The sequence below is a fragment of the Dreissena polymorpha genome, chromosome 10 (genome assembly GCF_020536995.1).
Source record: "Dreissena polymorpha isolate Duluth1 chromosome 10, UMN_Dpol_1.0, whole genome shotgun sequence".
Taxonomy (NCBI): Eukaryota; Metazoa; Mollusca; class Bivalvia; order Myida; family Dreissenidae; genus Dreissena; species Dreissena polymorpha.
The window spans coordinates 35,565,329-35,580,323 of record NC_068364.1 but is presented as its reverse complement, the minus strand read 5'-3'; the positions used below and the strand labels follow the sequence as shown (position 1 = coordinate 35,580,323).

The following is a 14,995-nucleotide window of genomic DNA, read 5'->3' as shown; positions in this document are numbered from 1 at the left end:
GATTAGCCTGTGTGGTTTTCACAGTCTTATCTTGGAGGACATTTTACGCCCATGCATTAAGCCACGTTTTCGCAGAACGCGACCCATAACTTAATGAATCTGCTTTCAGGATACAGGACACATGCCATCTTCATCGGCTTTTTAATGGAAGTACTGCCGGGCGATTTGTTTCGCAACAAAGATCCGTCACAAGCGAGAAACTTCGATGACCAAAGAGTGCGCATGCGTCAAAATCATAAGACGCTTGGATTTGTTTCATCAGCGGACGATTACAGAAGTCAGTCTTCCGGATGTAGATCAAAAGACGCTTAAAAAGACAAAATCGAGATTGATTGGACGATAACATCCCAAGAGTGTTTAACCAATAATTGATACCCTGAACAAACGATTACTATTGAAAGGTGTTGGAAGTTGTCAACTTGAAATTGAATGGTTAAGCGAACAAAAATTTGAAGCGTAAAAAAACAACGAAACAAATTGTTCTTTTTTGATAAAAAAAAAACACGATTGCCGGACGTAGGAAACTGCTTTAATGGGTAATTAGACAGCTCGTTTGCACAATCGGTTGATCTTCGTGTGGAAGCCTTTGGGCTTATCGGTTCTTTGAAAGGCTTTATGTGGGTAATACTTGATTACTTCAGACACCAGATAAGTCGGGATTTCTTCGTTAATCGCGTTTGTACGCGAACATTACGGATGCTTTACAATCGAACCAACTGCTGCCGTTCTCGTTGGTATAGGAAGTGTTAAAGAAACGGTATGGGCGTATGCAAACTGAACTCCATTGATTACCGCCGATAATTCTTAAATGGAAACGTGTGGGTTAAACTGCTCATTGGATATGCTATAGCAAAAGCCGGACTGGAAAACGAAATTAGTCAGTGAAAAGAGAACTGTTACCATGGCATCGACACATACACATGTCAAGGTCGCGGACGTGTTAGCGGTGATCTGTTTAGTCTTCTGCCAGGTAAGACTATTTTCTTTAATCTGTTTCTTATTAAGGTTTAACTTTGATCAGATTATTGTTGCAGTGAAAATCTAAACTTGCTTTGACAGGCTTTGTAATATATAAAATTATTGAATATCAAATACAAATGATAACTGCCAGTACTTACATTGATTCTGATAAATTCTTAAAATATTCCTGTTTCGCTTGGTTAATAAAAAAAATAATTTGTTCATTTTCTGAACGTGTTCCAAATCGGGAACAGATGCAAAAAAGAAGACAGAAACAAGTTAAGGAATGTTATTTTAAAGATCGAATTTAAATTACGAAATGGTCGTCTTTCTTCAGATCGAAATATGATTTTTTTTTAATAATTGGGATCAGTAAGCAGAACATCGGGATTAATATTCCAATCATTTCACATTAACACTGCAATCACTAGTGGGATTAATTCACATAGCATCGCAACCCATAGTTGGATTACTTCACATAGCACTGCAATACATAGTGTGATAACTTTACATAACACTGCAACCAATAGTGGGAATAGTTGACATAACAAAGCAATCAAGGGTGGGAACAGTTCAAAATAGCGATCAAACGTGGAAATAGTTCACATAGCGCTGAAATAAATAATGGACTTCACAAAATACTGCAATCAAATTGGGAATAGTTAACATAGTTCTGCAATCAATAGTGGGAAGAGTTAACATAGCACTGTAATCGATAGTGGGTATAGTTCACATAGCACTGCAACAATAGTGGGAATATTTTATATAGCACTAGCGATCAAACGTGGAAATAGTTCACATTTCGCTGAAATATAAAGTGGGTATAGTTCACATAGCACTGAAATAGTTGGAATAGTCCAAATAGCACTGAAATAAATAGTGGGTATAGTTCACATAGCACTGAAATAAATAGTGGGAATAGTTCACATAGCACTAAAATAAATAGCGGGAATAGTTCACATAGCGCTGAAATATAAAGTGGGTATAGTTCACATAGAACTGAAATAAATAGTGTGAATAGTTCACATAGCGCTGGAATAATTAGTGGGAATAGTTCACATAGCACTTCAATCAATAGTGGGAAGAGTTCACATAGCACTGGAATAAATAGTGGGAATAGTTCACATAGCACTGAAATAAATAGTGGGAATAGTTCACATAGCACTGAAATGTATAGTGGGAATAGTTCACATAGCACTGGAATAAAAATTGGGAATAGTTCACATAGAACTGAAATAAATAGTGGGAATAGTTCACATAGCACTTGAATAATCCGAGGGAATAGTTAACAAAGCACTGAAATAAATAGTGGGAATAGTTCATATAGCACTGAAATAAATAGTGTGGATAGTTCACATAGTACTGAAATAAATAGTGTGGATAGTTCACATGGCACTGAAATAAATAGTGGGAATAGTTCACATAGCACTGGAATAAATAGTGGGAATAGTTCTCATAGCATTGGAATAAATAGTGGGAATAGTTCACATAGCACTGAATTATAAAGTGGGAATAGTTCACATAGCACTGGTATAAATAGTGGGAATAGTTCACATAGAACTGAAATAAATAGTGGGAATAGTTCACAAAGCACTGACATAAGTAGTGGGAATAGTTCACATAGCACTGGAATAAATAGTGGGAAATGTTCACATAGCACTGAAATAAATAGTGGGAATAGTTCACATAGAACTGAAATAAATAGTGGGAATAGTTCACATAGCACTGAAATAAATAGTGGGTATAGTTCACAAGGCACTGAAACTGTAGCACTACAACTTCATATTAAGATAATTATCACATAATTGAGCTTTCAGAGCGCTGCCGTCAATATTTGGATCAGTTCACAGAACATCCCCTCAATTTGAGAAATAAATTATATTACGTAACGTTGTAACGATTACATGAATCGGTACACAGAATAGTTGGATCTGAATTGGAACAGTGCTATCAATATCGGAATAAGTTCACAGAATAATGCGATGGTCACCGAAATAGAAATTAACCTTATGTTTGAACTTTTTTGCGAACAAATGGTTTTCAGAAAAAAGAACAACGCACCTGTCCTAAATTAACTTGCAATTTGTCATGGCTGAGAACTACAGCTATTTCATTCATATTGAATATCCAGTTTTTTCCCCAAAGCGTATTCATCCCTAATTGTCATTGAAATATTGAAATCATGTATCATCGATAGCATATCAATTACTTAAAAAGCTTTGAAGAAATAATTGACGGGACAATATTTACAATTTCACCTATCCCGAACGTCTTTGGTGTTAAACACGTAAAAAAACAGTCACGACACAAATAGCGAATTTAGATGTTTCCACAGATAATGCAGCCGAAAGCTATCTACGATAAATTTGACATAATATTTAGTGGATAAGTCAATTACGTGGATCAGCTGTCAGAAGTAGTTTGTTAACACTAAATAGCCGTTTACAAGACGGAACGCTATAAATGATGAACGCGTTTTGAGATTGAAAATGGTTCCTTTTATCCATCTCTCAGAAATGGAATGTACATCGCGCATGATGGTGTTTTTTGTTCCGATTCTGTTATACAGAAAAAAAAAAAAAAATTACAATTTTATGTGATCATCTTTTTTTAAAAAGGGGGTTTAATGCATATTCGTCACGTATCGTCCCAGATTAGTCTGTGCAGTCCGCACAGGCTAATCAGGGCCGACATTTGCCCCTGCTGTGATATTTTTCGTTTAAAGAAAGTCTCTTCTTAGCAAAAATCTAGTTTAGGCGGAAAGTGTCGTCACTGATTAGCCTGTGCGGACTGTACAGGCTTATCTGGGACGACATTTTACGCACATGCATTTAACCCCCTTTTGTGAGGCGCATATAGGGAACGTTTGTGATTTTTCGAATAGTTTTTCAGGCGGGTAGCCTGATATTTTATTTGGCTAAAAATGCCCGATCAAAAGATGTATTATTGAGCTTTTCATGTGTTGTGTTACATGTTCTGTTTAAACAGACACATATAAAGTAAATATTTTGTAAAATAGTTATATTTAGTTGATGGTCGTATGACCATGAACATGTAGTGTTATACGGAGACATCTACAAGGTAGAAACAGCATTGCAGACGTTATTTTAATGACGAAACACGCTCATATGCACTCAAAGGGACTAATTCAGAGAATTTCTAATTTTTTATATGTCATTTAACATATGTACTTTCAATGCATTATATTTTGAATATACTGTAATTATTATAATAGCAAGAACAAAGTTTGCCTTATCCGGCCCACGAACCCGGGACTCAAGAACAAAAGCTAATAGGCTACCACTTCGCCACGCAGGTTTTTGCGTAATAAACCAGAACATTAACGCTATCTATGAACTCAACGTATTTTTGAGATTATCGGAGGCAAATCCCCCCCCCAAAAAAAAAAAAAATCAACGTTGTATTTTACCGATTTGATATGATTATCATGCAGTAATAAATAAATGTTTTCTGTGTCAGGATTGTTATATGGCGTGTTCAAACATCATGTTTGCTTTCTTCAATGAATCTATTACAATTATTTTGTAAATAATCATTTTGCAAAACTGTGAACAAGTCTCGCAAAATGGTAAACGAGCAATACAATTGAATATTCAGATAGAAACCTACCGAAACACTGTTCTATACAAGAAAACAGCGAGATGCTGTTTCTTCGTATACATGTCATGAATAAAAAAGGCACAACTAATTCGTTTAAAGATGAACACATTTTTTTCGAAACAATATACACGTGCATTAATAGGCGACCGGCTAATTTTCAAAGTAGTCAGTGAAAGAAATCATGAAAAAAGAAAAAGAAACACCGTCGATGTCGCGTTAAATCACTCTGTAACAAATAAAAGGTTGCCCTCTATTATATATGAAGATAGTTTCACACCAAATATTTGCCTCGTTAAAGTAAAATTGGTCTTCGAAACACTGTTCCACCCAATAAATTTCGTTAATTTGACGACAGTCACCAAAACGACACCACATCGCCCAATTTGATAACCCGCGTCTTATGTAGCTAATATATACTATTACCACGTCGAGCCTTTGAGAGGAATTTATGTGTTATTTTGTGTTATTAAATAGGAAAACAATACTTTAAAATCCCTTTGATATTGGTAAAAACAATTTCGAACGATGTGTTTAAATGATAGTAAAGGTAAATGAACACCGGTCTAACAATATTTGAATTTTAAATGATTAACTATAGAATCTCTTTGTAAGCATCGTATGAACAAGTTTTTATTAGAACAACTCGGTATTATAATGTTCGACTGAATGGTTTAACTGCTCTACTATAGTCGTTATTTGAGAGAGCGCCTTTGAACGCCGATATTTCGCGCTTGCTTCGCTAAATTGGCTACAGAAAGTGGTAATAACGTGTAATTTAACCACAGCTGATTCATGCATGTTTAAATACAAGGGAAAATATATTGCGTGCGTGAATGTTATTAGTTGTTTTATTTTACGTAATAATGCTGTTTGTTTTTGTAACATTTTGCCATTGTAAAGTAGCATTATCAACATGTCCATCATCATCATCATCATCATCATCATCATCATCATCATCATCATCATCATCATCATCATCATCACCATCACCACCATCATCATCATCATCATCATCATCATCATCATTATCATCATCATCATCGTCGTCGTCAATATCATAAATATCATAGATATCATCATCATCATCATCATCATCATCATCATCATCATCATCATCATCATCATCATCATCGCCATCATAATCATCATCATCACCATCATCATCATCATCATTATCATCATCAACATCATCATCATCATCATCATCATCATCATCATCATCATCATCACCATCATCATCATCGTCGTCGTCGTAGTCGTCGTCGTCGTCGTCATCATCACCATCATCATAACAGTCGTCGTCCTGATGCATGACGCACTTGTTTGAATCTTTCTAAATCTCGTTAAAATATGTTATTCTAAATTACATTAATCTAAACAAAAACCACTGAATGGAAACAAAAAACAACTTCACATGAATAACATATCAAAGACTAAAAACTCATACACGCACTATTGTTAGACTAAGGTTTCAAATAAAACATACATCTGTGGACGGCCTTTTCTTGAACAATTACTCGCTTTATTCCCCAGAGTATTTGTTGTCTGTGTAGTTGTAAAGGTTCTAAGCGAATGAAACACTCTTAATGATGATCATTATATAAAGTGCGATCATAAAAGGAGCTTTTACAGTGGCAAGAACAAAGCCCGGGGAGACCGCGGGTTTTGATTATTTTGCACTTATTTGTTGTCGGCGTTATTTTTATTTCCCTGTGATTGGTTTGTTGCGAACATCAATATAGACTACCTGTGCGCACATCTATATTTAAAGGACGTATTCACGGGTTGGTTAAATAGCTAGTTCCTAATTGAGTCACAGGTTCCGATAATAACCAAAAAAAAAAAACAAACAAGATACATACAACTTTTATATTAAAGATTAATCTTTTATGAAATAGCTTCAAACGTTTGCAGGGAGCAATAGACGAGGAAATTCAAAATTAACAAGTCTTTCTATACATAAGGGTAGTGTTAAAGCCCCATCGGGCAGCTCAAGGGAACTACGTCGTGCTACCGACACTGCCCGAAACCAATGTCGCGTTCGCTCGTAAATGTTCGGATATCGTCGCGGAAAAGTTACATGGACTATATTGTCAGACAAAAATAAAAACGAGCATGTTGTATCTCGTTACATCTATGTTACCATACCATTTCTAGCGTACTGTCTGCGTTGAATTTTTGCAAATTGCTATAATGAACACGGATTTGTATGGGTTAAGTGTATTTTACAAAATATTCGTTGATTTTGCGTGAGTGTTTATGGGGATTTAATGTCTTGGAATAATCTCTGATCGATATAGGTAGGATAGATAGCTTAGTAACATATATTTAAGACAGTAGTGAAATCCCGAATATCTTCGATTAAGTTATTTCGAATACATATATAGAGACTGGGAAAATATTGTTATGATTTACGTACTCTTTATCCGAGAAATTTAATTCAGTGTTTATTATTATCAAATGTTAGTTCATAAATGCAAGTATTATGTTTTAATCTTAAATATATCACCACTTAGAGCGAGGACCGTTTACGAACACAGTTTAACTTAGGATCAACTTAAGAGGCATCTTATCATAAATAAGACCCGGTATAAAGTTACATTAGAACAATGTACCTAGAAAAGATAATTATCGAGTGCTATTCAATATTTCCCGTTCAGTTCGCTACAAAGTCCTGTGCAAATTGACACTTGTCAATACGCGCGGAGCCGATATCAAAGAGAATACATAAACAGCCAGCGCACTTGTTACTTTTGAAATCCTTTGAAACCGTGCAGGTAAAAAAATGCTAAAAAAACATGCAAGGGAATACAAGTATTTTATTAGAGAAAAACGGTGGCGGATAAAAGAACTACAAAGGTTCAGTTGTAAGAACGATATTCTGTTCCTGACTTTTTTATATTGACTAAAGGGCTACAAACATGTTGATGACCTCTAAAAATACAGGCATTAAAATCACAGTCGATTGATTTTTTTCACAAATTAAAACTTTGCATAAACAATTAACTTCTCTTTCTACGCACGAAACAGTTATTATTAACTTTATAGACTAATCTCTAATTGATATAGATACTAAAGTATGAGATAGGTAAATTAATATAAGATATTCTAGACATTTATTGAAATCCCGAAAATTATCGATTTCGGTCTGTAGAGACGGGGATAATCTTTTACTGCATTTCACGCTTTTTCCCAATACATGCAAGGCATTTGTGTGTATCATTTAATGATATTTCAAAAATGCAAGTATACTGTTTTGCTCATTAAAAATATATCACGCCATAGAACGCGGACCTTTGATGACAACACTTTACCTAAGATAAACTTAAGATGCATCTTATTAATGAAACCGGGTATTATGTTTCATGAGAATGATGTACCTAGACACGAAAACATCGAGTGCAATCCGATATTGTTCATAAAGTTCGCTTCCGATTCCTGTGCAAAGTAACAATCAATACCCACAAGGACGATATCAAAGAGTGTGCCAGAACAACCAACGCGCGCTTGATACTTTTGAAATCCTTTGCAAGAATTTGAACACAAAGTCGTTCAATATAATAAACGCATTTTACTGGTGACAAAATGCATAATATTAACCCATTTATGCCTAGCGTCTAGAAAAAGGCCCATGCAAACAGCGTAGACCCAGAAGACGCGGCATGATGCGGCGTCTCATCAGTGTATGCGTCGTTTGCTTAAAGGAATTTCCGTAGGAAATATTCTAAATATAGAAATTAATATACTAGACATCCCTAATTTTGAAAATAAATTGATCCAATGTAGAAGTATGGGACAGTCCTCTAGGCATAAATAGGTTAAACAATCAGATGTTTTATTATACGGACGAAATTCTATTATTGACTTTTTATCTTGATTACGAAGGCTACATGTTGATGACGTCTTAACGGGATTTCAGTCCAAAAATAAAGGCATTCAAACAGTCGCCAATGCATATGGTCATTAAAATAACATACAAATAAACAAAATAATTGACTACTCTTTCTATGCACGAAACAGTTATTATTAACTTTATAGACTAATCTTTGATTAATATAGGTTCTAAAGTATGAGATAGGTAAATTAGTATAAGATATTTAAGGCATTTATTAAAATCCCGAATATTATCGAGTTCGGTCTGTAGAGACGTAGATAATCTTTTAATGGATTGCACTTTTTTCCCCAATACACGTAAGGCATTGGTGTGTATCATATAATGATAGTTCTTAAATGCAAGGACGCTTGTACACTGTTTTGCTCTTTAAGCCTCTATAACGCTCAAAATCAACGAAAATTGCGTAAAGTATTTCGTAAAATAAAGATAACACCTAAACAATCAGTGTTCCTTATAGCAATAGCCACAATTTCAAAGCTAGATGTGGTATGATAACATAGATTTTTGTAGATACAAAATGCTCGTTTTTATTTATTTGTGACACAATTAATTCCATTTTAATTTCCCGCGAATATATCTATTCATACGACACACGAACACTATTTATTGTTTAGCTTTATTTTACGAAATATTGTACGAAATTTTCGTTGATTTTGAGTAGTAATAAACATTTAAATAAATATATCACTACATAGAATGCGGGCATTTTTTTATACCACACTTTAACTTAAGATCAACTTAAGATGCATCTTATGAATGAAACCGGGTATTATTTTACACGAGAATGATGTCCCTAGACACGAAACATCGGATGCAATCAAATATTTCTCATAAAGTTTGCTTCAAAGTTCTGTGCAAATTAACAGTCAATACCCACGAGGACGATATCAAAGAGTGTGCCAGAACAACCAACGTGCGCTTGATACTTTTGAAATCCTGAATGCAGGCGTGCAAGAAAAAAAAGGCACACACAGTCATCAAAGATAATACAAGTATTTTATTGGAGACAAAATGCATAAGATTTAAAAATCAGAGTTTTTATTATACGGAAGACATTCTATTCTTGACTTTTTTATCTTGGTAACAGGGGCTACACATATGTTGATGACGTCTATAAGGGATCTCAGTTAAAAAATAAAGTCATTCACACAGTCTTCAATATATATGATCATACAAATAACATACATATAAAAAAATAACAGACTACTCTTTCTATGCACGAAACATCTATTTTTAACTTTATAGACCAATCTCTGATTAATATAGGTAATAAAGTATGAGATAGGTTAATTAGTATAAGATATTTAAGACATTTATTAAAATCCCGAAAATAAGCGAGTTCGGTCTGTAGAGACGTTGATTATCTTTTACTGGATTTTCCCCCCAATACATGTAAGGCATTGGTGTGCATTATGTAATGATAGTTCTTAAATGCATGTACGCTTGTATACTGTTTGCTCTTAAAGCCTCTATAACGCTCAAAATCAACGAAAATTGCGTAAAGTATTTCGTGAAATAAAGTTAACACCTAAACAATCAGTGTTCCTTATAGCAATAGCCACAATTTCAACGCTAGATGTGGTATGATTGCATACCTTTTTCTAGATACACACTGCTCGTTTTTTATTTATTTGTGACACAATTAATTCCATTTTAATTTCCCGCGAATATATCTATTTATACGACACACGAACACTAAAATGGTACCGTTTAAGTGTTCATGTGTCGTATGAATAGATATCGTTGCGGGAAATTAAAATGGAATTAAATATGCAAAACAATCATAAAAACGATCATTTTGTATCAACAAACATCTATTTTACCTGACTACATCTTACGTTGAAATTTCGACAATTGTCATAAGGAACAATGATTTTTAATTGTTAAGCTTTATTTTTTTAAATATTGTACGAAATTTTCGTTGATTATGAGTACGGTAGTAATGTTACTTTAAATAAATATATCACTACATAGAACTCGGACAATATGACAACACTTTAACTTAAGATCAACTTAAGATGCATCTTACTAATGAAACCGGGTATTATTTTACACGAGAATGATGTCCCTAGACACGAAACATCGGGTGCAATCCAATATTTCTCATAAAGTTTGCTTCAAAGTCCTGTGCAAATTAACAGTCAATACCCACGAGGACGATATCAAAGAGAATGTCAGAACAACCAACGTGCGATTGTTACTTTTAAATCCTTTGCAAGCGTGCAAGAAAAATGAACACAAAGTCGATCAATATAATAAAAGTATTTTATTGGAGACAAAATGCGTAAGATTTAACAAATCAGAGGTTCGATTGTGCGGACGACATTCTATTCCTGACTTTTTTTATCTTGATTACGAAGGCTTAACGTATGTTGATGACGTCTATAAGGGATTTCAGTCCAACAATAAAGGCATTTCAGTCCAACAATAAAGGCATTCAAACAGTCGTCAATACATATGGTCATAAAACAAACATAACAACCAACGCGCACTTGTAACGTCTGAAGCCATTTGCAAGCTGTCAAGAACAAACCAACAAAACATGCAATGGAATAAAATTGTTTAGTTTGAGACAAACGAAGTATGATAAAAGAACTTCAGATTTTCGAATAAGCGGACGCAATTTTATTCCTGACTTTTTTGTCCTGACGGAGAAAGGAGAAAGGCAAATTAGTAGAAGATATTTTAGACAATATCAAAAACCCGAAAAATTTAGAGCATGTTATTTTTAAAAGGTTTATAGAGACAAGTACAATCTTGTTATGACTTAATATCCTTTATTCCAGACACGTAATGCAGTCTTTGCTTTTTATTAAGGTCAGTACATACATGCAAGAATTATGTTTTCGCTTTAATATATCACTAAATAGAACGCGGACAATATGACAACACTTTAACTTAAGATCAACTTAAGATGCATCTTATTAATGAAACTGGATATTATGTTACACGAGAAATACGCGCGAGGACGATATCAAAGAGAATTCGAGAACAACCAACGCGCACTTATTACGTTTGAAGTCGTTTGCATGCGTGCAAGAAAAAAGATGCACACAAACATGAAAGATTATAAAAGTCTTTTATTTGAGACAACCGAAGTAAGATTAAACAACTTCAGATTTGCGAATAAGCGGACGCAATTCTATTTCTAATTCTTTTTTTTTCCTGACTAAAAAGGCTTCACAAATGTCGATGACGTCTTGAAGGGATTCCAGTCCGAAAATGAAGGCATCGAAACATTAGCCAATAAACGTGTTCATAAGAATTAAACACTGTTACGAAATAACTTCTGTATGCCATATCACTGACCAAACTGAAAAATACTTACTGACAAATACTATTCCGGCAGATATAATGTCTTATTTTTTTTATTTCAATATATAATAACTGCGTTGTATCATGCTAATTCGAGTTAAATAAACAAATTCATGAAATGCAACGCATCATAAAGGAAAATCAAAAGGGTTTTATATTTACATGTGAACAATAAAAACGTTTTTTTCTAAAGACTAGCCTTCCAAATACATGTTGTTTATGTGATTTTCGTCCCAGCTATTTTGCCATGTTTTCGAATCGGGTGAATACTGGAATTAAAATATACAAAAACCCACACACATATAGTAACATATTACACATCGTTACTATAAACAGTAAGCCTTCATTGACGTCGCGAGTGGGCTGTTATTTATGTCTTGTGACCCAATATAATAATAATAATAATAATAATAATAATAATAACAACTTTATTTCATGAAGAATTAACATTAAGAAATAATTTCTTTTTTACAATGTGGTCTTCAGTAACATAACACAAGTAAATATTTTGAAACATGCGTACGGACATACAAGGGAAAAAAGAAAAATGAACTAAACAGTTAAATGTTATAATAACTTCCTTATCAATTCCGACGACGTGGACGAAGACGACGACGACGATGATGATGATGATGATTATGATAATACAAAATATGCAATATGATACAAAAATCAAAAATCAATCTTTCAAAAAACAATCTTTTAAAATAAATCACATCAGACAAATCACAACAAAGTATTCACATAGAAAAAATGAGCATACCTGTATATCAATGATTTGTTTGTAGGTATTCTTTAAATTTTATTTTGAATGTAGTATTGAAGACACTTGTCGGATGCTCATTGGAATTACATTCCAAATGGTTCGTGCACGAAACGAAAACGCTCGTTTTCCATAGTTTGTTTTAAACGGAATAGATGATAATCATATCGGCTCGCCTGATTCGGTAATAAATTTGAGTGAAGGAACAAATATGATGATATGCAAGATAAACGATAACACACCGCAGAACAGGGGCCCTACGTCTATAATCGGCCTTAACCGAAATATGGCCCTCGGGCAGTTATGACCACAGCGGGCCGATTATTAACGTCCGGCCCAGCTCTGTCGTGTGTTATTGTCTTAATATCATACATTTATAACAGGTTATCATCACCGTGGCGACGGGATGTCTCGAAAACGAAGTCGCAGTCCAGTACAACGTAACATTCAACATCTGCTGCACCACATGCGCAGCCGGAAGCGGTGTTGAGGTGGAATGCACCCCGAGAGAAGACACCTATTGTGTTCCATGCGTATCCGGACGGACGTATTCGGATAAGACTTCGCACGAGGAAGTGTGCAAACCGTGCTCAACGTGCGGAAACAACACTTTATTTGTGCTACACCCTTGCAATATCACACAGGACACGATATGCCTGTGTCCGGAGGGTTCATATTATGACAAAGAGGCCGATAAGTGCAGATTCTGCGACCTTTGCCCAGCAGGGTGGGGTGCGTCTAGAAGATGTAGTGCTCAATTTAACACGATCTGTTCGCCATGCGAACCCAATGTGACGTTTTCGAACAAGCTGGACTATTACTCGCAGTGCGAGGCGTGCTCCAAGTGTGGTCCCCAGAAGGTTATGCTTCAGGAGTGTATGACAACTGAGGACACCATATGCTTTAGTAAGTATCTGTAGTAGCTTGGGATGACATTTTGCAAAATCATTCATTTATTTACCGTATGTTTTAAAATAATACTGTTAAATCATAATGATTCGTGGACAGTTATTTTCGGTGATTTCGTAGGATGACCAATCCACGAATTTAACACAAACAAATCGGAAAAAGACTGACGCTAATTCATCATCATTTTTTCTGCAATAAGAAATCTTTGAATTTTCGTGTCCATGAAAAGGTCCTTTAAAAACACGCAATTGTATGCCGACCAAAATAAATGATTTTAAAGTACACATGTATTCGCATCTTGTCCGTACGTAACTTTCAAATAATATTTCAAATTGGTGAGTTTCCCCATAAAGTTGATCTTGCTTATTATGTTTTATTTGTCCAATAATGGGTTTGTCATTGCAACTTATATGTGCTTCTGGATCGGTCACTATAATACTAGGGGGCACAAGCTAATCGCATACACTACCTTTCCTACATTATTGGTAAGTTGCGAGTAACATACGTGTACTAAGTACTATGTTGTTGGCCTTTCCCCAGAGCCTATAAGCACGGTGACACACCAGTTCTTGAGTTTGATAACCGGGGGTACCCTTGTTACTGATTTTCCGAAGGAGTGACCCTGTGTCCGAATTTTCCACTCAGCAGTTCCAGTGTACCTACATAACACCAATTGTTTATTTACGCCCCTGTGCCTGAACACAATTCTGCGGAAAGGCCTGGTTAAACTACTTATTTTTACATAGATTTGTCGATTCATTGTAGAATTTCATATAAATCTCCAAACAATTACCAAATACAATGTAAATGTGCAAAAACGGATCAAAATCAAGCCTGTTTTCTTTGACAATTAACTATGAGGTATGTGTTCTTACATGTGAACTTTATGGTGTTCTTTCCACACCTCGATAAATTTCGATACGGGCTGTTACACAAACATTTGATGGCATTATTTCAGCTATACAATTAAAGAGCCGCCATAAAAGTGTTTGGCATTTTTATTCTGACTGAAATAATAGTAGTTAACCATCTGTTTGTCCTCTAAGTGTCGCGGCTTTTGTGTTATATCATGGTATATTCGGTTCAGGGTATTGTTAACCGCGTATAAAATCTGATGGCTAAATACGAATTAAGTAATTGATTTTGGTGATTCAAAATTAATAGGCCATTTTACGTCCATGCGTCGAATTAATGTCGAATAAACTTTCTATAGATGTTGTTGAATATGTAGTGTATTTAAGTAAGTTAATTGCCGACTTGTATTTAAGTCGAGTCAAGTTTTATCGAGTGCCATCTGTTTATGATGATTATTATGTTAGTCGTTTTGTTGGTGGTAATTTCTTCATATTCTCATTTATCTGTCCATTCCTCTTAAAGCGACTTGTTCACAGATTGTCAAAATGACAATTTTCAAAAACTTCGTCATAGTTTAAAAAAATATACATGCATTGTATTAAAATAGCAAAATAAAACTCCCGACACTAAAATCTGAAAAATATGGGTTCGTTCATTGATAATCATTAATCTAAATC

General features: G+C 34.7%; 1 protein-coding gene across 1 annotated transcript in view; it reads left to right on the top strand.

The window, feature by feature from the left end:
• LOC127848198 (tumor necrosis factor receptor superfamily member 16-like) overlaps positions 1-14,995 on the top strand; it is a 38,137-nt gene that overhangs the window by 3,604 nt on the left and 19,538 nt on the right. Inside the window, exons 2-3 of the mRNA XM_052380520.1 lie at positions 110-970; positions 12,938-13,460. Coding sequence (XP_052236480.1) covers positions 902-970; positions 12,938-13,460 — 592 coding nt within the window. The 5' untranslated portion in view covers positions 110-901. The remainder of the gene's footprint in view (positions 1-109; positions 971-12,937; positions 13,461-14,995) is intronic.